At 40.3% G+C, this 26,796-nt stretch overlaps 1 protein-coding gene across 1 annotated transcript in view; it reads right to left on the minus strand.

Annotated features, from left to right (window-relative positions):
- SEMA5A (semaphorin 5A) overlaps positions 1 to 26,796 on the minus strand; it is a 304,838-nt gene that overhangs the window by 40,353 nt on the left and 237,689 nt on the right. Inside the window, exon 14 of the mRNA XM_060091583.1 lies at positions 16,383 to 16,530. Coding sequence (XP_059947566.1) covers positions 16,383 to 16,530 — 148 coding nt within the window. The remainder of the gene's footprint in view (positions 1 to 16,382; positions 16,531 to 26,796) is intronic.

The raw sequence follows: 26,796 nt of genomic DNA on the forward strand, positions 1-26,796 counted from the left end.
AGAGTCCGGGCTGCTCACGACGACGCGTACGTGGAAGGCAGCAGCCCCCGAAAGCGACCCTCGCTCCCTCAGTCTCCGTCAGGTTCCTGGGACAGAAGCGATACCGGCTAACCACGCTCTCGTCTCCAACACTGCCGCCCGCCAGAAGACATCGGCCCCCGCTTCAAGCTCTGACGCCGCTCGCCGCCGCCGTCGCCGCGACGTGAGCGCGCACGCTCCTCGCGCTTAGTCGTTTCCCACGGGGGCTCCGCCAACTAGCGTCCAACTGTATTTGCTCCGCCCGCCCCGTGATGGGGGGGGTTCCGCCCTAACGGCTCTCGGGCGCGTGCACGCGGGCCTCTCCCGCCCCAGCCCTCCAGGGAATAATCTTTCAATCAGTAAACAGTACACGAACAGACAAAGATCAAGCGGCCATGGTTCAAGTAGGGTAGGGGGGCCAGGAGATCGTACAAGCTGAGCACCAGCCCTGCCCCCAATGCCACCTACAGGGGCTCAACATGGTGCCTTTTGCCAAATACACAATAACGTCTGGCCTACAGCTAACGACTGGCCATTAACCAGTAGCCCCTGATCTTTGAGACACAGGTAAGTGAGCTGGCAGGAATCCTTGGGATAAATCATTCCCATCCTTGACCTGACAACGCTTATTTATTTGCCTTGTTGTATTGAATTAGCCATGATCTCCAGAATAATATTAACATTAGCAGTGCTGGCAGGAATCCATGGCCTTTCTTTGACTTTAATTGAAAAGTTTCTAACCTTTCACCATTATGTGTGATGGTGTTTGCTGTATCATTTTAATAGGTATCCTTTGTAAGGTTAAAAAAGCTCCCATCTGGGCTTCCCTGGTGGCGCAGTGGTTGAGGGTCCGCCTGCCGATTCAGGCGACACGGGTTCGTGCCCCGGTCCAGGAAGATCCCACATGCCGCGGAGTGGCTGGGCCCGTGAGCCATGGCTGCTGAGCCTGCACGTCCGGAGCCTATGCTCCGCAACGGGAGAGGCCACAACAGTGAGAGGCCCGCATATCACAGAAAAACAAAAAAACAAAAAACAAACAACAAAACAAACCTCCCATCTATGCTTTGTTTGTTGACTTTTTAAAAAACTGTTATGAATGAGTGTTGAATTTTATCAAACATTTGTTCTGCATCTATTGGAATGACTCTGACATTCTTTCTTCTTAATCTTATTAATATAAAATATATTATTTATAAATTCTCCATTTGATCATTATAAATGTCATACTATGAATATGAACATACAAGTGCAATGTAAATATTTATATATGTAAAATTTATATTTATACATAAAGTCTGATGAATTAAGGTTGTACAAGGTTGCACAATATGTACACTGTACAAAAGAAGATCCTGGCAAAGGGGCATATGAGGGCTGAAATTCAGCCTGCATCTTTTCCTAAGCCATGAGTTTTGGCAGAGGGCTGTCTGTCCTCAAAGGAAGGAGCATAAGAACATGCTGGCTGCCTGCCAAGACCTGAGCCTATGCCATTGTGACCCTCAGAAGGGGAAATATGTACTACTTCACACAAAGGCACCTTACAGGTTAGCAGTGCTTCTGGGTCTCATCCATTTCTAGCCCTCGAGGTCAACGTCATTTACCAAGCAACTCAACCACTGGATATCTTATCTTGGGAGAACTTGCTACAGGATTCTCTCACTTTTAAACAAATTGTCCCTTTCTGTCTACTGCTCAGAATCCCTGCCACCTATCGAGAAGGTGCTGAGGATGCAGGGCTGAGCCACAGAGACAGAGCATCTGCAGCTGGTGGCTTGGAATCTCACAGTGTTCTCTGCAAAGTATCCCCAACCCCCTGGGGAATCTCCCCTCTCTACTGGAGAGGACCCCAGAAAAAGCATCACCCAGCTTTCTCGAAATTCAGGCTCAGCAATGATTTCACCCTGGTCCAGTTACAAGGACATGATTGACAACTTAAAACTGTGCCAAGCAAAGTTCTGTCTTCCACTGAGACATAAATAGAATGTCTGCCGAGTGTCAGATCGTAAACCTTTTTTTTTTTTTTGGCCGCATCTCATAGCATGCAGGATCTTAGTTCCCTGACCAGGGATCGAACCCGTGCTGCCTGCAGTGGAAGTGCGGAGTCTTAACCACTGGACCGCCACGGAATTCCCAGACATGTCTTTATAACACTAGACCCTTATCTTTTTTAACTTGAGTACATATGCTGAAAGTTAACTAAGATGCCTTTCAAACAAATGAGGCAAAACCCGATAAATGTGTAGTAAACTCATAGCCACACCTACTCAGAGGCCTCCCCTACACAAATATTAGTCTAAAAGCATCAAAAGGGAAATTGTAAGTTCTGCTAAAGAACAAGGAGCAATGAGTACTGGGGAAAAAGTTACAATTTCTATTGATTATATATATTTTTTGCCAAGATCCCAGTAAAAGATAGAAATGAAGAATCAGAATTTTTAAAATTGACAATTTGTATCAGGATGGAATTGGATTTCCTTTTACCAGATTCCTTTCATTATGCTGTGACTCCTGGGTCACATCTAAGAATAATATGATCTATGAGCACCAAGGATGACAAACAAGACAAGAGCGAGTGGGAGAGGCCCTGAGAAGGTCATTTAAGATATATGCATCCAAGGAACAGGCTGCCAAATCCTCACGAAGGCACACACGTGGAATGATACCTCCTTAACAGCCCCAGGAATTGGGGTTTACAAAGCATAAAATCAACTCCAATGGACCAGAAGTATTTACATTTCCAGTTTACTGGCTGTGCAGGCTAAAGGACCCGTTTGCTTCAATGAGATCCACAGTGCATGGAAAACATAACAAATGCACTGGAGGTGCTTAGGCAGATCTCTATTCCACAGGGTAGACAGTGGGAGTTCCTCAGTGGATACATGGTGGGTACCAGAGGCAAGGCACCCCAACCTGCACCCTCGGGGAAACGCCAGGGCCTCAGCCAATTCTAGTGCCAAGCCCTCCTGTTGGAGCAAACTAATGGGGACACCATTTGTATTCGAAGTCCCATTGAGCACTCGTCTTCCTAGCTCTCAGTCACCCCTAAAACACGCAACTGACTTCTCCTAAATTAGTGAGGTGGGGCTTGCCCAGGGAAACCCATCCCGTGGACAGGGGGCTTAAAATTGCAAACTTGACTCCTTGCATCCTCTGGACACCTGTAGATTATCTTCAATATGGCGCTGTCTACCAGGAGTTGATGTTATGGGGTTGTTAGTATTTCTCGTCCCAGGCTGAGAGCTCCTTGAGGTCAAGAGCAGCTTACCCAGATTCATATTCCACCCAGCCTACATCCCACATCCCAAGCTGTAGCTCATATTCATAGGTGTTCAAGACTAACTTGTCGAGAGAATAGAGCTCGACTCGACATTGACTGGGAACATGAAGTGCACCAAGGGAAATCATACAACATTTGACTAGCATGCAGGATGATGGTCTGCAAAGGGCTCAGGGCCATTACATTTAATTTCTTATTTACAAAGGAGAGCTCAAATATTGGAATCCGTGCAACTTTAAAATATTAAAGTCAGGTTTTCTTTTCTAATTGGGTGCTCTATAATAGTTATATGTACTCAAGTCTTGCCTATGGGGGTCTGATAAGGTCTTGGAAGGTCACTGCCAAGTATAATCTAATATCAAAACCAATTTTAATGAACTTCATGCACAATTACTGCAGGCATACTGGCTTTCAGTGCTAAATTTGATTCGTTTGGAGAAGCCTTGTAAAACTAATTAGGAAGGATTCGAAATAGTTTAAGAATATGAACAAGAAGTGAAATGTTCATAAGCTAATATCATGGAAAGAAAAATGAAATACGAACGAAAGGCAGCTCCACTGGGGTATGAAGAGTCTCTGTGAAAGAATAACCACAAAATACGTTCCTTTATAGGAAACTGTAAGAAAGAACCAAAGAGTAGACAAAAACAATATAATGCACAGGAATGATCACTTCATTTGAAAAGATGTTGCTGACATTTTGCCAAATTGCCATCATCTTTAAAAAAAATTAGCACATAAATTTAATAACTAGTTTCATTTATTCATTTTCTTACACTCTGCTAGGTATTGAGGATATAATCGCAAATAAAATAGATATTGTCCTTGACTTTAAAAATCTCAAATATCTTCTTTTTTGGTATTAATAAGTTTTAAAACAAATTAATTTATCTCATATTAATGTTATGGAACTATCCCCTTTGAAATAGGACTAACCTCAAAGTTTCTGTGACATCTTTGGGGGCAACACTGACCTTAATTTATGTTTTTTTAGGTTTAGGAGCACCTACGAAAATTGAAATAACGATTGTGGGAAAGTAGCAAATTTCAGAATAAGGACTATACGTCTACACACCCACACAGATTTGCATGCCTAACATCAGGTATGTATTTACAATTAGATGGCTGCTTTTAGATAGTAAAATCTAGACGATTTTTTTTTTTTTTTTTTTTTTGCTGTAAAGAAAAATAATTGAAAACATGATGTGGCTTACCTGCTTGAAATCACTGATGGGTTTATATTGTGGAAATATTAACACAAGAAAGTTATCCCAGCCCCAATTATATAACTGCAGTAGCAAGTAAGTAGGAGTCAAATGGCTATCTATGCCCTTTAGTCTGATACCCAAGACCTTTCAGGAACGAAACACCTTACTTTCCCTGTCTGCGTCTTGACATATTCCTTTATGAATCCTCAACCACGCCAATGACACTACTTACGGCTCGCAGTGTATTCCCCACGCCCTTTGATTCACAGCCTTCGTTCATGTTTCTTTCACAGAGAAGCTCCCATTCCCATCTCAACTTGGCCAAATCCTAGCCACACCTTTGGGACCCTTGACCCAGCCAGCCAGAGGTAACCTCTCCCTCCTCTGGACTCATTGTTTTCTCTTAATGGTTCCATTGGCATTCCTGACTTCTTCCTTATATTCTGGCTGTTAGATTTATATTTTTCTCCCTTGGTTCGGAGTTTTCTTGTATGCATTTGCATACCTTCGTCTTCCATAGGACCTCGTACAGTTCTTTACACACAGTAAAAAGTCAACATTTTTGGTTGACTACTTATTAGATGAAAAGATCTGAAAATTCTACAGAGGGTAGAATGGAAGACATGAATCAGTAACTGAAGTCACTGAGAATGTTCTTTTCTTCCATATGTAAAACTGTCTAGAAATTAACAATTACATATGAGATCACACCAAGCTTTAGGGAAATCAATTATCAAACACGACTCATGTAACAGGCAGAGTTCCTTTCCACCCTTCACTTTCAGATGTCAAGGCTTATCCCTAAAAGCTATTAGCAGCGGCAAGAAGATAAGAGAAGGAAATCAATTACATAAGCTTCCTAAGGAAAACTGCTTGGCGAACATCAGAGATCTCCTCCTGACGTCTGGATTCCATCTGTTTGCCCCTGCTATTTTGGTCTCTCTCTCTTTTGAGAGGCGATGGCTCATGTGCTTCTGCGGAGTCTGAATAATTTTATAAGGTAGATTCCACAGCTTATTTCTTACAGCCACTGACATTTCTTTTTCCCACATGATGACACTCGAGTTCTTTGAAAGACTGCTTTTCAAAAGTTGTAAACTGGGAAATTTCATGGGACTAGGATAGACGGGAACAGATGTGGAAAACCTTTCACATCATGATATAAGCAAGATCCCAAATAGTGGTGTGTAGGATGTTACTTTCTCACGCAGTTTGGCTTATATAATAATGCAAGAATGTGACATGGGATGAGCCAACTCCATCTTCAAGAGCCTTTATTGCAACTATTTCTTTCAAACCAGAACCTCATGAGATTCTGCATGTCAAACAGATCTTGAAAAAAAACACGCCGTGGAGTGAAATGAACAGACAACTGTTCTAAGAATGTCTGTTATTATAGCACATCCTTAGATCACAGAGCAAAATAATTCAGCTTTTTAATTATTCTGACAAATCTTGAAGGCTTCTAAATGGAACCTTGTATTTCTACTTAGAAATATTAACAAAAAAATCTAAATGGAGCAGTAGCTTCTTTATTCTTTCTTGTATTCACATAGGAGAGTTCTGAGCTAGGCTCTTATTCTTAGAAAATTTGAGGATTAATAAAGGGATAACACTTGGGAAGAAAGAAACCATGGCATCTGTGAAAAATACTCAGTGCTTTAAACCATATTTTTTTTCATGTTCCAACATCTGTTACTTCCTTCCTTACTTAATTACAAGTTGCTTTGAAAATTATTATGTATGTGCGTTGTTTTAACAACTGAAATTATACATGTTCAATAATTGCATTGCAGGCACTCAGATGAAATAATAAAAAATAGGAAATGCAAATCTTAAGCAAAACACCAATTAAAACATATTGTTGATATCATTAAACACTTATGCTACTTCCTCCAGAAGGAGCAACTGTAGGCCATGAATAAAACCAAGTGACAAGTATAACAAGTATAATGATCAAAACTTATTTTAAAACTCTCTGGCTGCAATAGCATACATGTGAACTCTTTCTACAACACACCTCACTCTTGCTAAATCAAAATTGGCACTAAAGTATATTTTGAACGACAGCACCCACAAACCAAAACAAACTAATGAACAGACTTGTGCATGGACCAGTTCCGGTTAAGCTTCACAAATGAAGAATCCTTCCCAAGTTTTAAGCAGGAACCATGAGTCCCTTACTCACTGTGGTATCCCCAGAGCCTGTCATGGGGCAGAAGCTTAATAGTTATTCAATAATAAGGGCATGAAAATGAGTAAAAAAACGAAGGTGCTCAGATTCTAGCTACATTAGTATGAGTGCATGCAAACGTCTATTAAGACTGTGATGTATGCAGGTCTTGCAAACCTGAGTCAGCACCACAAGAGGCACAATCAATTAAGTAAATGACAAAAGGCTTTGCCGATCAGAGGGATGTCTCCCCAGGCTTTTGTTTGCTTATTTCCTTGCTTTTAGAGGGGATTTTAGAAATGAGTCAGCTGAGGCAGTATGTTGGCTTCTATAACATAGAACCTACAGTAGATCAGACCCCAGCTTCCCTCCATCTTTCCCATCAGTTGGTTGAGCAGAGTTAGTCTCAAATAGAATCACGGGTCTCAGATTGGGATGGCTGGATGGACAAAAAGTTCTCATGCAGCCATGGCTCAAGATACTGTAAGATATGAAAATATCTCTTGGAAACTTGGCCCCAGCCTGTGCAGTGAGGTGCTGGACTGAAATATGATTTTTTAAAATTGGGGGGGAGGGAAATACCTAAATGCAATAGTGCATCCTTGATGCTACAAACTGCACATGGAGGACAGGAAGTCCTCAACTCCAAATGAGAAGGACGGCAACACAGCACATCATATAAAGGCTAATTTGACAGGATAACTAAATTGCTTTTTAAAACTATGAACAAGCAAAGCCTTTTCAGACTCCAAGAGAGCGTTCTCTTTAATTGCAGTGGCAAGTGCCCGTCGCAACTAGAAGGAGATAAGGTGAGCTACAGAAATTGACCAAAAATAAGTGTCCAAATTGACAGACATAAAATCGACTAAAGTACCCCAAGAATGTTCTCTGCGGATAATCCACAATTAGCCCAGAGTGTCAACAGGCCTACAAAGACTGAAGATGCATTTGGAAAAGACTATTCCCTGATTGTTTTTATAGGAACTTCTACTAAGGCTTTAAATTTAGAAAGCCACATTTAATTACTCATTTTGTAGCAGGTAAAAATCTGGCATCATTTAAAAGAGGCCTGGGTTTCCTATAGCTGAGTATTTATTTATGCCATTAGAAAATCAGTTTCTTCTGTGTGTACTGTGTATTTGAGTAGGCCTACAAAAGATTTTTAAGCTTATGGCCATTTAGTGGAAATTGTTATGGCTGAGAATACTGTTACTGTGTTTCCATAAGTAAATTTTAGGTATTTTAATATCAGGTATTGGAAAACCTTTATCATGGAATTTATTAGTAAACTGTAAAGGAAGAATTTGTGTGTGTGTTTGTGTGTGTGCGTGTCTGTCTGTCTCACTTAAGTCACTCTTACAACAGAAAACCTCTATTCGTGAAAACTTCTCTTTTCAACTAACTTCGCAATCACTGTATTTGAATTGTTATAGGCAGAAACAAACCTGATTCTTTGCAAAGAAATCTGGGCAATAGACACTTCCAACACTATAAATAAAACATTTTTGTGAAATGCTCCAGATCTCCACACCAGTTATAATTACCAGAAATTGTAGAATAATTTTTATGTTCTAGAGGCAGACTTTTGAGGGATTAACTCCTACAATCCATCATTTTCTCTTCTCTCCATCTGCATCAGACATCATTCTTAAACTTGATGACCAAACTTCCAGTTCTAAATTTCAGAATGCTTACACTTCTTCAGCTCTCCACTGTACTACTACTTGATTTTGTGTACTGATATTAACTTTTTCAAAATACTCAAGCCTCTTTTAACAAAATGTGGCATTTTTACACTGAGAATCTTTCATCTTTGCAAGCTCTTCACTGAGATCTCACATAACAAAGGAAAGCCAATTTTGCATTCCCATGCTTTGGAAGGTGTAATATCCAGCCAGTTTTAGCTAGGGAGAGCGATCATTCCCCTTGCAGAAGAATATGTAGAAATACACGTGAATGCATTTTATAATCACAGTGCAGTGGAAGAGTGATAGTGATGAAAAATATTATTTTTATCTATAAAAACTTTTCATTGTTTCCACTGATTTAGAATCAACTATTTGATTTTTACTTAATTTTATTTATTAAATTGTACTTCAGAAAATAGCCTTTTTAGAATTATGAAATGGTATTTTCATAAACAATGGATAAAGCTAGCTGTATCTAACCCAGAAGGGCCACTGGCTCATTAAAGTAACTAGAGCTTCCAGACAGCTCAATGAGAAGCCCATGCAAGAAGGCCAGGCGAGAGGTCAGTGTCTGTGACTAAGCTTTCAAGGTACTGCTGGGGCAGCAAATAAACATGCAGAAATGGATCTTGGTCCAAAGTGAAGTAATAACCCTTTAACTAACACATACAGCTTAATGTCAACTGGCAATGCCCAAGTACCTCAATCTAGCATAAACTGGGCTTACCTTGTACCAACTTAACAAAGCAAACAAACATAATCGGACAAAGAGAAAATGTGCTATGTACCTCCTCGAAAAATGTTCCTGTCCTCCACGGCAGGGCTGTGGATCTCTAGAAAACCACCTTTAAAAGTGAGGAAGCACTAAACCGGAGTGCAAAGGAAACCAACCACCCATACCATCAAGCAGCCAACTCAAAAACTACTTGTTCAGGTTTCAAAACGTCAGTCTCTCCCAGCTAAGGTTTCCTCTATATTTTATGCAGAAAGGAGGTGCCAGCTATCCCATCTGAAGAGAAGCAGGTGCCATTGCAAGGAGGTTATTATTCTCTTGAAGGTAATAAAGTACTAAAGTACTAAAAAAGGAAAGAAAAATGGGACAGTAAAGATAACTATCATTTAGGAGAAAAGGAAAAGGAAATGAGTCTTGTAATAACTCCTTTTTTAACTGATTCAGCTTTGTGGGCGGGGACATTACCTCCTGTCAGTTAATCAGCTCTTGTTCTAGCATCTTCTGAGGAGGCCACAGCATCCTGGACCTTTCAGCTCCTTAGGGGTAGAAGACCTGGACCCAGGGTCTTGCTCTGACAACGGCAGGGTTTCGCGTTCATAAACTATTTTCTCTGGGCCCAGATTTTCTTATTTGGAAAACCAGGAACACACGAGATGACATTTCTCAAAATATTTTGCAAACTCCATTGTGCTACACAAAAACAAGTTAACTTTGTAATGCTGTCATTATTTTCATATATTACAACCTATTTAAACTTCCAACTGCCAGGTTTTACTTGCTTCTAAATGTATCCATGGTGCCATTACTTGACCCAAACAAGTGTTAGTGTGTCATATCAACTCTGATTAACTTTCACAGAATCCCTTTGACAGCATGTATTGATTTTAATGTCTTTATTCTCGACCTTTCAGGGGCTTCTGTGGTCCAGTTCTTTTGTATCTAGGATACAGATATCTCTCCTATATGCTTCCTGCTGATATGTGAAATCACAGCTTTTGTCAACTGTTTTATACCGTGTGTGATATTTCAGTAATAAATATAGTGCTGGCAGGACTAAGTCTGTTTCTGCTTTTGAATGATCTTTTCTGTATGTGACACAGTCTTTAGTTTTATTCTTTCACACATCTGCTAAACCTTTGAGGGAATTCTGAGTTACATTAATTTAAGAAGCAATTCTATTTATGTACTATAACATTTTGTCTTTCTTCCTTTCTTTTGTTGTAATTTTCAAACAAAACATATAATTAAGATTTGGGTTGTGAGTTCAACTTCAATGAATTTCCATGCTCATGAGAATTTGTTAATGGAATTTTCATGGTTGGCAGAAGGATATTATTGCAATATTATGGACCTCAAAGGTGCTAATGAAGAAGAGAAGCGATATGGAAAAAAAAGAGAAACCCTCCTCTTTCTTTTAAGATACACTTTGTACTTAATAAGAGTAAAGAAAAATAAAATCTTATCATTTATTACTTAACATTAATCAAAAAAAATTATGCAAATGTAGTTGTGTCATTAAATTCTATTTGTGCCCAAAGAACCAGTTCTCAAATGCTGGCCTAGTCACCCACTAGCAACTGGGTACTGGCTAAGTTCATTAATCTTTCTCAAGTTGAGTTTTCCCATCTCCAAGTGGAGAAAATAATAAAAACTGCCTAGCAGGGACACAGGGAAAATAAACACAATCTATTTTGATCATTCTTAGTACAGTGCACGGCAGCAGGTGCTCAATAAAAGGTAATTATTTTGATTATGTAACAGAATTTCTGTCTACCATAACACACCTAAATAGTAGCTCCAGTGTGCTTGGTTATAGTTTCCTTTCAATATTTCATTTGATATCATACAGTAAGTTAGGATTTGTAAGACTTGATATAACAATTATCATCATGGCTATCATATATGACTGAAAAAGGTTAAAAATGAAACAAAAATATGCCAAAGATAATTAAGCCCCAAGTGGCTATTCTAAAATGTTCTAATAATTTTACATAAAATAATTATAACCTCAAACTTCTAAGTCACTGCTGTGGTCTAGGCTTGAATCCCAGCAGTGGGACCTGGAACAGACCCTGACGCTCTCTCTCAGCCCATCTTTTCACAGGTAGAAGGGAAAGAGTGAGCAGAATGGTGCCACTTCTCCCTGAGGCCCACCCCTCTAGGGGCAGGCTCAGCACCCTCGGGCACTTTACTCCCTGGGCTGTCTCACTTTCCTTCATCCATAAGCACTGGTGTAGTAGAGTCCCACTTACAGAGTTGTAACAGAATGAGAGCAGATAGATTGCACCCAGCTCTCAGCGAGTGCTCAGTAAAGAACGTCATTTCTTCTTACTTCTATTGCCATCCAGGGTTACTGTGAGACTTTGTTATATGACACAGGAGTCCAGCCTATCATAACATGCCTGGATAACAACTCGAGTTTGTCTAATGATAACCTCATTTCGGTAATTCATGTGACACTATGCAGTAAGTTAGGATTTATAAGACTTGATCTGACAATCATCATTATGGTTACCAGATATTATCAAAAGAGGTTAAAAGCGAAACGCATATGCCAAATATAGGTAACATAAAATAATTTATATTTAATATAAATTTATATATCTATATAAATACAAATTATAAATTTTACAAATATTAATATAAAAGTAATTTTAAATAGAAAAACATAAAATATGACTTGTTAATGGTATATTATTCAAGAATAGAAAAATTTTCCTGGAGACTGTGGCTTGATGCCAATAATGATGGTGACAATTTCTATTTCTGTTTGCCTATGTTGCTTTGTCACTGAGCTAGGATATATAGACATGTACCTCATACATTCTGTGTATCCTCTGAGACAGCCAGGTGTTTGCATTCGAGGATGCAGCCTGGGGATGCGAAACAGGGCCCCAAGTGTCCTGCCGACTCAGAGGCAGAGCTGGGGGTTGGCTCTTCCTCTGTCACCTGCCTACTCACTCTGGGAGGCCACAGGCGTGAAGGGATGCTGTGGAGAGCTGGGGAGGAGCAGCGGGGCTGGAGGAACCCAGCACTCCTGTGGGTTCTAGACAAGCTTACTTGGAAGTGGGAGAAAATGTCTGTCCATTAAGGGTCCTGATGTATCTCATTCCAAACTCATCAGAGGCCTCCGCCACCAGGGAAGGACACCTGTGCCACCAGGGTCCAGAGAAGGGGTACCAGGATCACAGAATCAGTCATTTCAGGGCCAGGGAACTTGGGCTTTAGCTGGCACTTCGCGGAGGAAGTCAGGGGCCCCGAGGATAGTGGGTGGGCCTTGGAGTCACACAATTAACTGACTGCAAAAGATCCAGGCCCTCCCTCTGTGTGCGTCAATCAGCTCCCCAAACAACCCAAGACTCCATGGGCCCCCAAGCCTCCAACATCTGGAGGCTGTCCGAAATGACCATCTCTTACTGAGATTTAAATAAAGGCGTGGAGGTTTAATCAAAGACAAGGATGTATGAATTTCACGGGTGAAATATGGGAAATCTTTTCATGAAACTTCAGTTTAAAAATGGTGGAGCAAGAAAAGTTTCTCAAATCTTTTTATCCCGTTCATACCTGAACTTGAAACAAACTCTTTTTTTATTGGCTGCTGTAGTGCTCAGGAAATTACTTTTCTTTAACTTTACTTTTTATTATTTGATTTTGTCATGGTAAACATGACAAACATTTAACATGAGATCCACCTTCTTAAACTTTTCAGGGTTCAGTACTGTATTTTTGACAGAAGGCACAGTGTTGTAGAGGAGATTTCTAGAACGTGTTCATCTTGCTTAACTGAAACCTGATTTCCCCATTTCCCTCTCCAGGCATTCTCTGGCAACCACACTTGCACTCTTTGATCCTATGTATCTGACTATTTCAGATACATCCTGTAAGTGGACTCACACGATATTTGTCTTTCTGTGACTGGCTAATTTCACTTCTAGCACCAATTTCACTTAATGTCCTCGTGGTTCGTTGATGTTGCCACATAAGGCAGAATTTCCTTCTTTTTTAAAGGCTGAGTGGTATTCCATTGTACATCTACACTGCATCTTCTTTATCCATTCATCTGTAGATAGACATTTAGGTTGCTTCCACATCCCGGCTATTGCAAATAGTGCTGCAATGAACATGGGAGTGCAGAGTGCTTTTCAAGATCCTAATTTCAATTCTTTTGGATGTGGAGAAATTGGAACCCTTGTGTGCTTTGGATGGGCATGCAAAATGATGCAGCCACTATTGGAAACATCATGGAGGTTCCTCAAACAATTAAAAATAAAACTACCATACGACCCAGCAAGCCCACTTCTACATATTTCACCAAAAGAACTGAAATCAGAATTGTGAAGACATATCAACATTTGGAACGTTAAGAACAGAGTTTCACAGAAAAAACAAATGGTTCTCAATGAGGGTCTTTAACTGTCCGAACCGACCATCTCTTACTGAGGTTTAAATAAAGGTGTGGAGGTTTACTCAAAGACAAGGATGTATGAATTTCATGGGTGAAATATGGGAAATCGTTTCATGAAACTTCAGTTTAAAAATGGTGGAGCAAGAAAAGTTTCTCAAGTCTTTTTATCCCGTTCATACCTGAACTTGAAACCAACTCTTTTTTTATTGGCTGCTGTAGTGCTCAGGAAGTTCAAGTTGTTATACTTTCCACAAAGCTGTCCTTTACTGTGTAAATAACATTCCATTAGTATACAGTCATTTGTAATAAGCTTGGGCTCAGAGAAGCAGCGGAAGCCCAGGAATAACAATTAAAGAAATGAGAGTAGGAAAGAGAATGCACAGGGAAGGTGAGACCTTGTGGCTGAACATCAGGGGCATCACTGTACTTGATACAGCAGCTCTAGGAGGGATGAATGATCACCCTCTTCTTAGTGGGGGAGACAGAGACTCAGAAATATCACCTGACTTCTCATCCAGCCAGATATCGGCAAGGAGATAATCAATTTCATGAATCCAAAATCCATAAATTACTTATACTTACAGCCACTACCATTTTTTTCCAATTTAAAATGTCCTTACATTTGTTTCTTAATTATATTTTTAATGTTTAATTTAATTTTTATTTTATATTAGAGTACAGTTGATTTACACTGCTGTGTGCCGCTATCTTGGTAGAAGACAAAACATCAAAAACAAACATACTTCATGGCCAAAGATTTCTAAACTGCAACTAGAATATGATCAACATATTACTTTACCTAAATAGCTATTATTATTATTTTTTTAATCTTATGAATTGAATTGATAGGATACATTTTCTAAGCAATCCAGAGAAACCAAGCCCCGCCTTCATGCTTATGCTCCTCATTTGGCATTCCTGCCTTAGAAGAGACAGTAACTGGAATAAATAGAAAAAAAAAACATGCAGGAAAAAAATCAATGCTGTGCTTCTATCGTAAAAGAATAGATTGCTCCAGTGTACCATAATAACACCTTCCTGGAATTACATGGCCAGTAGATTAACTACGGTGGGGAAGAAAAAGAAAACTAAACTAAAATACCTAAAAACTTATATTAGCCTTCTTAGAAACACTTTTGATATTCCTCTGGATGTGAAAACTGATGTTATATTTTTTCATAAACCATAATTCTGTAAATTTAGACACAAATAAAGCCAAAATACATGAACATTTTGGAAAGACATTCCGTTTTTACATTTATAATCATATGTGTCACACACACACACTCCAGTGACTACATAGGAGATAGGCTACTCTTTCCTTAATATAATTTTTCTTTCATTAAACTGTTTTTAAATGTAATAATTGAAGTCAGTTTGCAATAAGAAAATGAATGACTTGAAATGTTTTCTGAGTTCTTTGTATTGCAAAGTTTTAGAGACTAAAGTGCAAGATCAACTCAGGTCATCCATCCCTGTGGTTTCCCAGCAGAGGAGACAAACCTTGATATGGGAGTGGAGATCCCAGTGTTAAATGTTGAGCCACCGGGAACAGGACTGATATATTTCAGCAAAGAATAAAACTACCACATTTGAACTGTTTTCCTAGAACATGTGAATATTCACAGATTTACCTGTCACATTTTCATAAATAATTTAAAATCTTAGCATCTGAAATATCAATAAATACGTCATCCTAAACTGGATACTAAGATTTTCCTTGGTTGGAAGTTAGTTCATGATGACCTGCAAAGAAGTGCCTCTATAATCCGTGATAGATTCCATTAAAGTTACTGCAAACTTTGCCAGTGCAAAGGGGAAGAAATCTAATTGCAAATCCCAATAACAGAAATCTCCTTGGGTTGGGCCTAATATCTGGCAAAGCATCTAATAATCCTCTTCTTCTCTCCAAATTCCCCAAGGCTATCTGGAGTGTGTGGTCTTTGCATCTCACAAAAACAAACTTTACAGCAACACAGAAACATCCTAAGCCTCATGAGCCAAGGTTACAAAATTGCTGCAAAGACCAACTGGAAGACCAGTGAGGAAATGCGCCAAGCCAGACCTTCTCAGGCTGAACCTCTCCACCAAAACACCTGCACTGTCTTTGCAGCCACTCTGCAGTGCCAGCACCAGGGGCAGGCAAATAAAGTGAAAGCCCAGCAGCCTTTGATGCTCAATCATTCTGACAGATGGCACAGGATGAGCAACAACAGGCCTTTGCACAAGTGGAATTTTGTTTGAGAGTCTAAAGTGTTAAGGGAAATAGGACCCGTTAAGGCAGAAGAAAAACAAAACCATCATTTGTCTTTTATTCCCTCAGAATTGGCAGCAAATGTGCTCTGACAATGGCCCCATAAAGTTTCTCAATCCTCAGTGTCTCAGGTTTGTCCGCATTTTATAACTTAGCGCGGGTCCAGTATGATGACCTTATTCCATTTCCCAAACCAAATATAGTGCCCAGAGTTAAGCAGACTGAAGTTTCTGTACTAGCTCAGAAATGAGAACTGGAAAACTCCTGGGGCAGTGTATCCCATAAGAGAATATTTATTCCAATCAGCCTTCAGGATACTCTGAATTTCCAGTATCTCCTCTAGACATTCTCATTAACCAGAAAGACTTACGTGATTCACAGCATCTAGTGCCTGGATGTGTCATGTCTATGGAGCATTTAATGTTTGCAGTATATCTAGTGTCTGCTGAGGATCTTGTGTTTGCAGAATATCTAGTGTGTGAGAGCACCTAGTCGCTGCAGAGCATCTTGTGTTTGCAGAGCATTCAGAGTTTGTAGGACACCTTGTGTTTGCGGAGCATCTAGTGTGTGCTGACTCTGGACTCCCAGCTCTAGACTGTGGGCCAGGGATGAGGAGGACTACTCACCACACTACAGCCCGCACAGTCAGGACCATTCTCACAGGTTCTGCGGCGAGCTTGAATGCCGCCTCCACACTGTGCTGTGCACCGTTCCCAGGGACCCCAGCCTGTCCAAAACATGTGTGGGGGGCACAGCAGATGCTCATTGCAGTATCTGTAATGAGGAAACCAAGAGGAAAAAGCAAGGGTTTAGTGGAACGTGAGGCCACAGGCTTTCCACTCTCTGGCCCTGCACGGGATGTTGAACCCATGGGCATGCTCTGCGTGAGGGGCGTTTCGTGTTCCGGGTGGTCACCCAGGGAAGGAGGCGGATGTGGTGCTGGCCATGCTGTGTGTGCACAGACAATGGGATGCGTGGGAGACAATGAAAAAACGTTAGACTCACAATGCAGGATGGATCTTCCTGTGCAGCCAATTAGAGGAGAAACAAACAAAAAACCCTTCAAACAGACACTCAAAAAATGAGAACACATAGAAAATACCTAAGTAGGGCGTTTAACTTCTGAACATAAACACTGAAAGATAAAGTAGGTTATGAATATAAAGGCAGCAGATTGTATTTGGAATTCATTTCTCATCCTCGAATCAAATAAGGCCCGTAATCCTACTAATATAAGTCAAAGAAAAGTTAGTCTAATTTTAGCATGAAGCTTCAAGTCACATACTGACAAGTTATTGTATTTTTAAATTTATTTGTAGACTCTCAGAATGATGTCCAGCTACCTTAATTTAGATGACCACCTGTTACCCAAAAAGAGTTGAATTACGACTGACAATTAGTCCTATTTTTTAGTGATTGACTATACTTCTACATGTACATTCATACTGCCAATTTTTAGCCAAATATACATGGCCTTCCTTAGCCTTAGAAGGATCAAATTTCTTCTCGTCTTTAATACTACAAGTGAAATAAAGCGAAGTAAGGGAAGCAAACAAAAAATAAGAAGGAAACAACCTGGTAAGGTGCAGGTTTACAGCTCATAGGGAAGAAGATGGTATTCTGAATGTAGCCAAACTTAGTGAGACACATTTGGCAATTGTGTCTCACTAAGTGCTGAAGAGCACAAAGAGTACTTCCCTATCACAGGTGTGTCCAACCTGCGACACAGGGAAACAGACCCAAGTCCAGGATGTGCAGGATAGAACCCACTACCTTTATTTTCTTATTGAAGTAGACTTAATTTACAATGTGGTGTTAATTTCAGATGTATAGCAAAGTAATTCAGTTTATATATATATATAAAATATACATTATATATATATATTTTCTTATTCTTTTGCATTATTGTTTATTACAAGATATTGAATATAGTTCCCTGTGCTATACAGAAGGTCCTTTTTTTTTAACTTATTTTATATGTAGTAGTGTGTATATGTTAATCCCAAACTCCTAATTTATCTCTCTTCCCTTTCCCCTTTGGTAACGTAGGTTTGTTTTCTATGTCTGTGAGTCTGTTTCTGTTGCGTAAATAAGTTCAATTGTGTCATATTTTAGATTTGGCATGTAAGTGATATCATATGGTATTTGTCTTCCTTTCTGACTTACTTCACTTAGTATGATAATCTCTAGGCCCATCCATGTTGCTAGAAATTACATAATTTCATTGCTTTTTATGGCTGTGCAGTATTCCATTGTATATGTATACAACATCTTCTTTATCTATTCATCTGTCCATGGACACTTAGGCTGCTTCCATGCCTTGGCTATTGTAAATAGTGCTGCTATGAAGTGGAGTGCATGTATCTTTTTTTTTTTTCTCTGTGATACGCGGGCCTCCCACCGTCGTGGCCCCTCCCGTTGCGGAGCACAGGCTCCGGACGTGCAGGCCCAGCGGCCACGTCCCACGGGCCCAGCTGCTCCGCAGCATGTAGGATCTTCCCGGACCGGGGCACGAACCCACGTCCCCTGCATCGGCAGGCGGACCCCCAACCACTGTGCCACCAGGGAAGCCCTGCATGTATCTTTTTGAATTAGAGTTTTTTTCTGGATATATGCCCTGGAGTGGGATTGCTGGATCATATAGCAATTCTTTTTTTATTTTTTTAAGGACACTCCATACTATTCTCCATAGTCAGAAAACACTATCTATCTTAATGAGCAAAAAATAGAGGTAAACAGCTGATTTCCAGAGTGTAAGAGAAGTAATTCGGGGAGTGTAGTTTCCTGACAGCAAATGTTGATATGATTCAACTGTCTTCCCATCAAACCAGGGACATTTAATGAAGAATGTGATGGATTCCGGAACAGGTACAGCCATGAAAAGCAAGAAGCCAGGCCAAGCTGAAGGGAGTCAACAGGATGAAACACAGAGAGCATCAGTGGGCATTCTGGAAAAGAACAGAAGGTAGGAGTGGCAAGAGTGAAGTAGAAAGGTGATTGAGGGGCTTCCCTGGTGGCACAGTGGTTGAGAGTCTGCCTGCCAATGCAGGGGACACTGGTTCGTGCCCCGATCTAGAAAGATCCCACATGCCGTGGAGCGGCTGGGCCCGTGAGCCATGGCCGCTGACCCTGCACGTCAGGGCCTGTGTTTCTCAACAGGAGAGGCCACAGCAGTGAGAGGCCCACGTACCGTAAAAAAAAAAAAAAAAAAAAAAAAAAAAAAAAAAAGTGATTGAGGAGAAGTGAATAGAAAAAGCTGAAAGGAGTGGAATGATCTATCTTTAAAGAATTTGATCTTTATTTGCAAGGAAGCAAGGAAATCCCACCAAGCTCCAGAGACAAAATAGCACCGTCAGAGTTAGAGTGAAGGCTGGACTACAGGAGTTGGTGTCTCATCATCCTGCTGGTGCTGGAGCCCCTGAGGTGAGAGGAGCTCTCCATGCTTGAGTGAGGGGTCTGAGCCTGCAAAGGCTCAGGGTGAGGGGTCACGTGAAGGACGAGTTTCTGGAGCAGATGCCGGCCAGGAGGGCATAGATGCCAGCCACCTGAGGAAGAGATAGCCCAAGGTGGACAAAGAGGATGCTGATGGCAAGAGAAGGGAAGGGACATCACATCCATGGCGTCTGGTAGAATGGGAATAAGATGGCAGCCGTGTGGACGTACAGAAAAGCAAATAAGTAAACAGCAGAGTCCAAAGTCAGCCTCTCAAATGAAAGGGGGAGGCATGCTTACTTCTAGGGAGAGAGGGTTGATATTTCACAGCGGAAGGAGCCTTCAGAGAGTCGAGAACCAATCAGGAAAATGGTTAGGTCTCTAAATCTCCACATGAAAGAGTAGCCAGTGAAACTGAATACTTATCACTCTTCCCTGTGTGCTTGATTGTTTAAGACAGATAGTCCTCTGGGGCCCTGAGTCTCCGAGCTCAGGACTCTGGACAGTTTCACATGTGGGAAGGAAGGGGAAGGAGGCTTCTAATTAAGAGAGTGTGACCTCTAGATAGAAGAGCCAAAACAACACTGAGGACACCATAGAAGAAAAGCATCTGACCTCAGGAAGCCTGTGCAGATGTGTAGCGTTACCATAAGTAAAGCAAAGCATCCTGACTCCTTAGTGATTATTAGCATACATGTTGGTGCAAGGATTGTTCTGTGAGGCAACTGCCATTTGTTTTAAGAACGTGTTTGGAAGAAGTAAGTCAAGAAAACTCAGAACATCAGAACTTTCAGCATTTAATTCAAACTATCCATGTGTAGCTTCTCTCATTGTGGATAGAAGGCCACCTCCTGTTTCCAAGGTGATTTTGCCCATATTTAAAAAGATCTGGACGTCCTCGACTCCTTGACATGAATTTCAGCTTGCAGAAACAAAAACAAACCAACACTAGGAGTAGGGAGGGCAAAGGAAAATCTTACCAAAAATGCTTATAAAACCCTCGACTTTTAATAAAAGGCACAGCAACTGAGCTCCCACTTCCCCACAGCAAAATAAATCATAATGCATAAATCCTTTCCCATCTCTGCCTACAGCAGGCCCTCCCCTGAACACGCTCAGCATATTATTACAGCTGAAAGTCCACAGCTGGAGAATGTGATAACTGCATGTAGCATAGAAATTTCAACCAGTGTTATAAATGATTTACTTGGCCTCATTTTTAGATGGTCAACAATGTGCTTTCCCCCTTCTCTTTCTCTTTCTATAGTAGTCCCATGACAAAAGGCACACCAGGATATGTGACTGTCGCCCTCTATAAGGGAGGTCAGAGGGAACTAGAAATTGCCAGTTTGTCCCTTTATGTCTGGATTTCACTCATGAATTCAACCCGGGAGAGTCTGCTCAGAGGCTAAGCCCTTACAAGCTCCTAACTCTGGATTCTGCAATTTCAAGGGAGTACTGTCCATCTGCCCCCCTAACTCCTTCACCCAACAAACACGTGCCACTGAGAGACGTACCTCTTGTTAAACTCCGGATTGGGCCTCTAGTGTCACAAACAACAATGGATGTCTAAACTTAGTTACCTTGGTGACTCTGGGTGTGCAAGGATTTTTATTAATTTATGGATAAAATAGCTGCACAGTAGACCAGCCACCGGTTCCTCATTCTCTAGTCCTTAACTCACAGCTGGCTTTTACCAAATGATAAGCTAAACAGTTTTGAAATTATATTTGCTCTCCTGGACCTCTAGCATCTTAAAGCACTGACAGTCACAGATACATTTCATGATGCATTAAAAATTAAGATTTTAATTTTGCCCATGACTACTCATTCTCATTTTGCATTTAATAATGAATTAATAGCCCAGCAATATTTCTCCATAAATTATCCATTTTTCCACAAACCTAGTCTCTGTGAAGAGCATTGTCTTTCATAATCCTGTATAGACTAGACTTTCAATACCGTATCATGTTCCTTGTCCTCTTTCTTCATGCTGCAAATTGTGTTCTGTTGTGGTTCAATCCATGTTGGTTTCTCACTGAAACCTCTGTTAGCCTGAACCAATCAGAGCACTGTTAGAACTATTTTCTTCTTGGTTTGCTTTAAGTGATTGTTCCTTGGCTGGGCCACACTGGGATAATGGAATCTTTTGTGGCACCGGAGAAACTGTACATGTATTGAGTCCTCCATAATATTATTTTTTACCCCAAGGGAAAGCTAAGGGAACCAGTAGGATAGAGTGATGATAATGACTTGCAAAGAGCATCACTTTGGTTCATCACAGGATTAAGAAAACTTGCCCACAAAGACGAAGAAAAATCATATAATAAACCCCCATCAGTTCCTGGGTCTCTTAACTTTGGTAATGCAGTGGAAAGACTCTAGCATGGTCTTCATGAGCCTTGCTTCCTGGAATTCACATCTTGTGTAAACCCCTCCCACTCAGTGTGGGTGGAACCTGGGACTTGCTTCTAACCAATAGAATATGGCAAAGATGACAGGCTGTCACTCCCATGACTATGTTACATAACAGTGTAATGTCCTTTCAGGAAATTCTCTCCCTTGCTGGCTCTGAAGTAGTAAGCAGTCAGGTGCGTAAGGCCCAGGTGGCAAGGAATTGAGGGCAGCTTCTGGATAACAGCTTCAGTCCAACGACACGGAAGAAACTGAATGTGGCTGACAACCACGGGATTTAGGAAGCAGTCCCCTCCCCTCTCCTACTGAGCCTCAGATGTGACCATGGCCACAGTCTACACCTTGGTGCACCCTTGTGAGATCCTGAAGCAAAGGACCCAGGTAAGCTCTGTCCAGACTACGAAACCACAGAAACTGTAAGCCAATAAAGCATGTGGTGTTTTAGGCAGCTAAGTGTGAAGTAATATTATTATGAATGACAACTAAGACAGATCTTGGCACCTAGGCATGTAGTGCTACTGTAAGAAATATCTAAAAATATGAAAGAGGCTTCAGGACTAGAGAATGAGTAGAATCAAGCAGAATTTTGAAAAGCATGGTAGAGAAAAGCTAAATCACCTTGAACAGACTGTTAGTATACATGTAGACTTTGAGGATGCTGCCAGTGAAGGTTTAGAAGGAGATAAAATAAAGAAGTAAAACTCAACAACAACAAAGCCAACCCAATTAGAAACTGGGCAAAGTCCTAGACATTTTCAAACAAGATATACAGATGGCCAATAAGCACATGAGAAGATGCTCAACATCATTCGTCTTAGGGAACTGTAAATCAAAACAACAATGAGACACTTTATACTTGCTAGAATGGCTATAATCAAAAAATGAAAAAATAACAGGTGTTGGCAAGGATGTAGAGAAATTGGAACACTTGTACATAGCTGGTGGGGATGTAAATGATGAAGCCAATGTAGAAAACAATTTGGCAGTTGCTCTAAAAGCTAAACATGGAATTAATATATGACCTAGCAATTCTATACATATATATACACGCACACTCCTACATATATATACAAAAGAACTGAAACAAGGACTTGAACAGATACTTGCATGCCAGTGTTCATGGCAGCATCATTCACAGTAGCCAAAAGGTGGAAATAACACAAATGTCAACTGATAGGTAAATAGGTAAACACAATATGATGCAACCATGCAGAAGAATATTATTCAGCCTTAAAAAGCAATGAAGTTCTGATACATGCTACGACATGAATGAACTTTGAAAACAATATGCTAAGTGAAATAAGCCAGACATAAAAATGGCTAAGTGAAATAAGCCAGACATAAAAATCATATTGTATGATTCTACTTATATGAAATCTCCTAAATAAGTAAATTTATAGATTAAAGGTTATCAGGGGTTGGAAGGAGGAAATAATAGGGAGTTATTGCTTTTTGGTTTCAGAGTTCCTGTTTGGGGTGATGCAAAAGTTTTGGAAATAGTGTTATGGTTACACAATACTGTAAATGTAATTATGCCACTGAACTGAACACTTAAAAATGGTTAAATGGCAAATTTTATGTTATATATATATATATATATATATATATATATATATATATATATATATATATATATATATCTTTAGCGCAATAAAGAAATTAAAAGAAAATAGGATCATATTATTAGAAGCTAGAAGGGAGACCCTTGTCATACAATGAAGAGTGCTTCCAAATTTGTCACGGCAATTATACGGAAAGCAGAATACGTAAGAGTGACTTGAGTTATATAGCTAAGGAAATTTCCAAGCAAAGTGTTGAAGGTGCCACCTGGTTTCTTCTTGCTGCTTATAGTAAAATGTGGAAGTAAAAATAATTGAGGGAAGCAATATTAAATGGAAAGAAACAGGTCTGGATGGTTTTGGAAATTCTTGGCCTCTCCTGATGGCAAAAGATGCTAAAACGAAGAAGCAGCTTCTGAGCACTGTCAGGAAAGGTTGACATAGAGTAAAAAGCTGAGGGTGTGACTGTACAAACTTTTGTTGAAACCTCAGAAACATCAAAAGATCAGAGTAGCATTCAGTCATACAAGGAGTCCTTTCAAAAAGTCAAGAGCAGGAGTCGCAGACCCTCTCAGTCACAAGCAAGCTGGAGGGTGCTGTCCCTCAGCCATCTCAGCAGGAACCCCAGGTAGAGAAGGGCTATCTCAAAAAGATCTATGGGTGTAGATCTGCTTAGCGGGAGTAAACCCCAAGGAAATTCACAGAAGACTTATAGAGTTTATTTCAGCAAGAAGATCACCAGCTTAGACTGAAATGTATGGAGAAAGTACAAATGAAATGAGGCTGTTGGAAACCCAGACTTGTACTGGCAGGAAGCAGGCTGATTAAACTGTCCAGCTGGAAGCACATGCTACCTTTCATGAGAAAGGAAGGATGATTCAGGGAACAGAAGTGAGAGCCCAGAACACAGAGCTAAGAATTGTGGAGAATCATGGCCAAGCCTTGAAACTTAATCAAGCAACTCCATACACTTGTCTGAATAGATTTCAGAATTTCAATGGAAATTTATTTGTGCTTTCCATTTCCCCCCCTTTCCAACAGAAATATCTGTAGCTGTAACCCTTTGCCTGTCCCACCATGGGTACACTGGGTGTATTGGTGGCAGATAACGTGTCTCTCATTTTAAAGATGGACAGACTGAGATGAACTACACCCAGGAAGGCTCATTCACATATGGGTCTGACTTAAATAAGGTTCTGGACTTTGGGGAAATGATTGAAAGGTATAAAATTCTGTGGAAACTTGGGAGGGGAGAAATGCATTTTGTACGCATCAGGGACAGATAAGCGACGCTGACAGATAAACTATATGGTGATCCCAATAATTCCTGCCCTTCTGATGTTCACATCCTGTGTAATGTCCCTCTCTTGACTGAGGACCGGGTCTGTAACTTTCTTCTAGCCAATAGAATATGGAATGGTGGTGGTTTGTCACCTTTGTGATGACATTACATAGGAGAGTAACGTCCATTTTCCAAGGAGATTCTCCTCTTTGCTGGATTTGAGGAAGCAAGTGACCATATTGGGAAGCCTCACTTGTCAAGAAACTGAGGACCGTCTCAGGCTGACAACTAGTGAGATGCCGAGATCCCAGACTGAGCCCACAAGGCACTGAATGCTGATAACAACCACACAATCTTGGAAGTAAATCCTTCCCCAGCTGAGCCTCAGATGAGACTACAGCTCTGGCTAAGCAGAGAGCACAGATGAGTCATGTAGGAACTCCTGGTCCACTGAGACTGGAGTTGATAAATGTGTGCTGCTTTAAGCCATTAAGTTTGTGTCGCACAGCAGGAGAAAACAAATACAGACAATGGCATTTGCATTTTGATAATATTTATACACAGAGATCCATTGCTTCATCCTTGCTGGTAGCCTTTTTAGGAGTCACTGCTTCTATTCAGTTTCTGCTACTCAAAAAAATCATTTTCCAGGAAGTTTTAGAACAGAAAAACAAAATGCCCATGCTTTTTAAAGTACATCTAGAATATAAGTTACATATTTTCTTTATCCATTATGTACAAAAAATGATGTAGCTATTTCTGAGATCTCTGTTGCAATAAAGCTCTCATTAAATTTTTCATATATTGGAGATTTTATCCCAAATCAAAAGTCACTGACTATAGTCCTAACATTAACTTCAGGACTTTCCCAGGAGAGCCAATTTATTCATTTGTGGCCACTCAGGAGTTCTTTATGGTTGACAGTGTTCAAATAAACAGTGTGATTTTATTAATGATTGTGTATGTCTAGTCCATCATCTTTTGTACCTTCTCAGGGAGACAAGGGTCTCCTTTAATCTCTAGTTCTCAAATTTCCCTTTTTTCAGAATCAGAATGGTATTTCTTTATATTACTTAGGTAGAGAGACTTCCTGCATAACATGGCAAAGAAACCTAAGAACCATTTGTTTGTGAAGATCAAGAAAGTGGTATCATGTGTTTGTCTTTTCTAGTTTTCATTAGTCTTGAACGCCCCCTAGAAAGGCAGTTCCAAAGGGAGATTTCCCCGGGCCACAGGCCTTGTTCTTATCATCCAGGCATCTATTACTTAAGTCCCAATGTTCTCTTTTTAAGCAAATATTCATCTAGCCCAAATGAGTGTTTCTTCTGTAAAATAAGAATATTTTAAGTGTAAGTTCCCCAAAGACATTAGCCATCCTGATCTCTTTCTGAAAAGGAAGCTTTATGAACACTCGTAAATGGATACAGAACATACACCTATGTTAACCACAGAATTAACCAGCTTCTTCCTTCCTGCGTGCTCAACCTGGGAAAGGTGAAAACAGGTGTGAGGTTGTGGAGGTGCCGTGATTCTAGGAGTGGCTTCACACAGATGAAGGCGACTTTGCCTGAATGGGCTCTATTACGTGACAACGTATAGCATTTTACAACTTCCAACCAATTTAAATCTTATAACCCTTTGAAATAGCAGGGAGACAACTTCCCCATAATTGGCTTTCCCACTTATCAACTGGTGTCAGATTGGAAATGACAAGCTTATGCAAGTCTGTCACTGGGGACTACTACAAAAACGACCAACCCTGCTTTGTAAAAGTCACCCTTCATTTTTCTCTCTGAGTCAAAAGAACGAAGTCTTAATTGGTGATTTAGGAACACAGTGAAGAAAGAAAAAAAAAATGATTTCAGTTAATTTCACGTTGTGATAAATATTTAGTAGAGAATTATCTATACACTAAGCCTGTGGTTTTGTCTATATAAATATTAATCATATAGCAAATAACTGCATACAGTATTTTCCTGAGGCTCCCACTGAACCCATTTCACTGGCTATAAGCCTTACTACATTTTAATTAAAAAGTACTGAAAGCCAGCTTGTTTCTCATGGATCGATAGGATAAGTTTACGTGATATGGGGAGTAAGAATCCTGAAAGTGATGTAAAATTCACCTACTTGGATTTTCTCCCATAAACGAGAATGTACTTTATATATGCAAGAAAGAGTCAATTATGACAACTGTAGTTTTATGAGGCCAAAACCAAATGTCTGAGTCTATAGAAAGCAACAAACTGTTAAATGCTAGACTGAACTCAAATGTCCCTATGATGTGTGGAAAGCTTAAAATACACGTGGAAAAGGATCCCCCCTTCTGGGTTGTCCTGCAGCTTCACTGAG

Source organism: Mesoplodon densirostris, chromosome 3 (assembly GCF_025265405.1).
Source record: "Mesoplodon densirostris isolate mMesDen1 chromosome 3, mMesDen1 primary haplotype, whole genome shotgun sequence".
Lineage (NCBI taxonomy): Eukaryota > Metazoa > Chordata > Mammalia > Artiodactyla > Ziphiidae > Mesoplodon > Mesoplodon densirostris.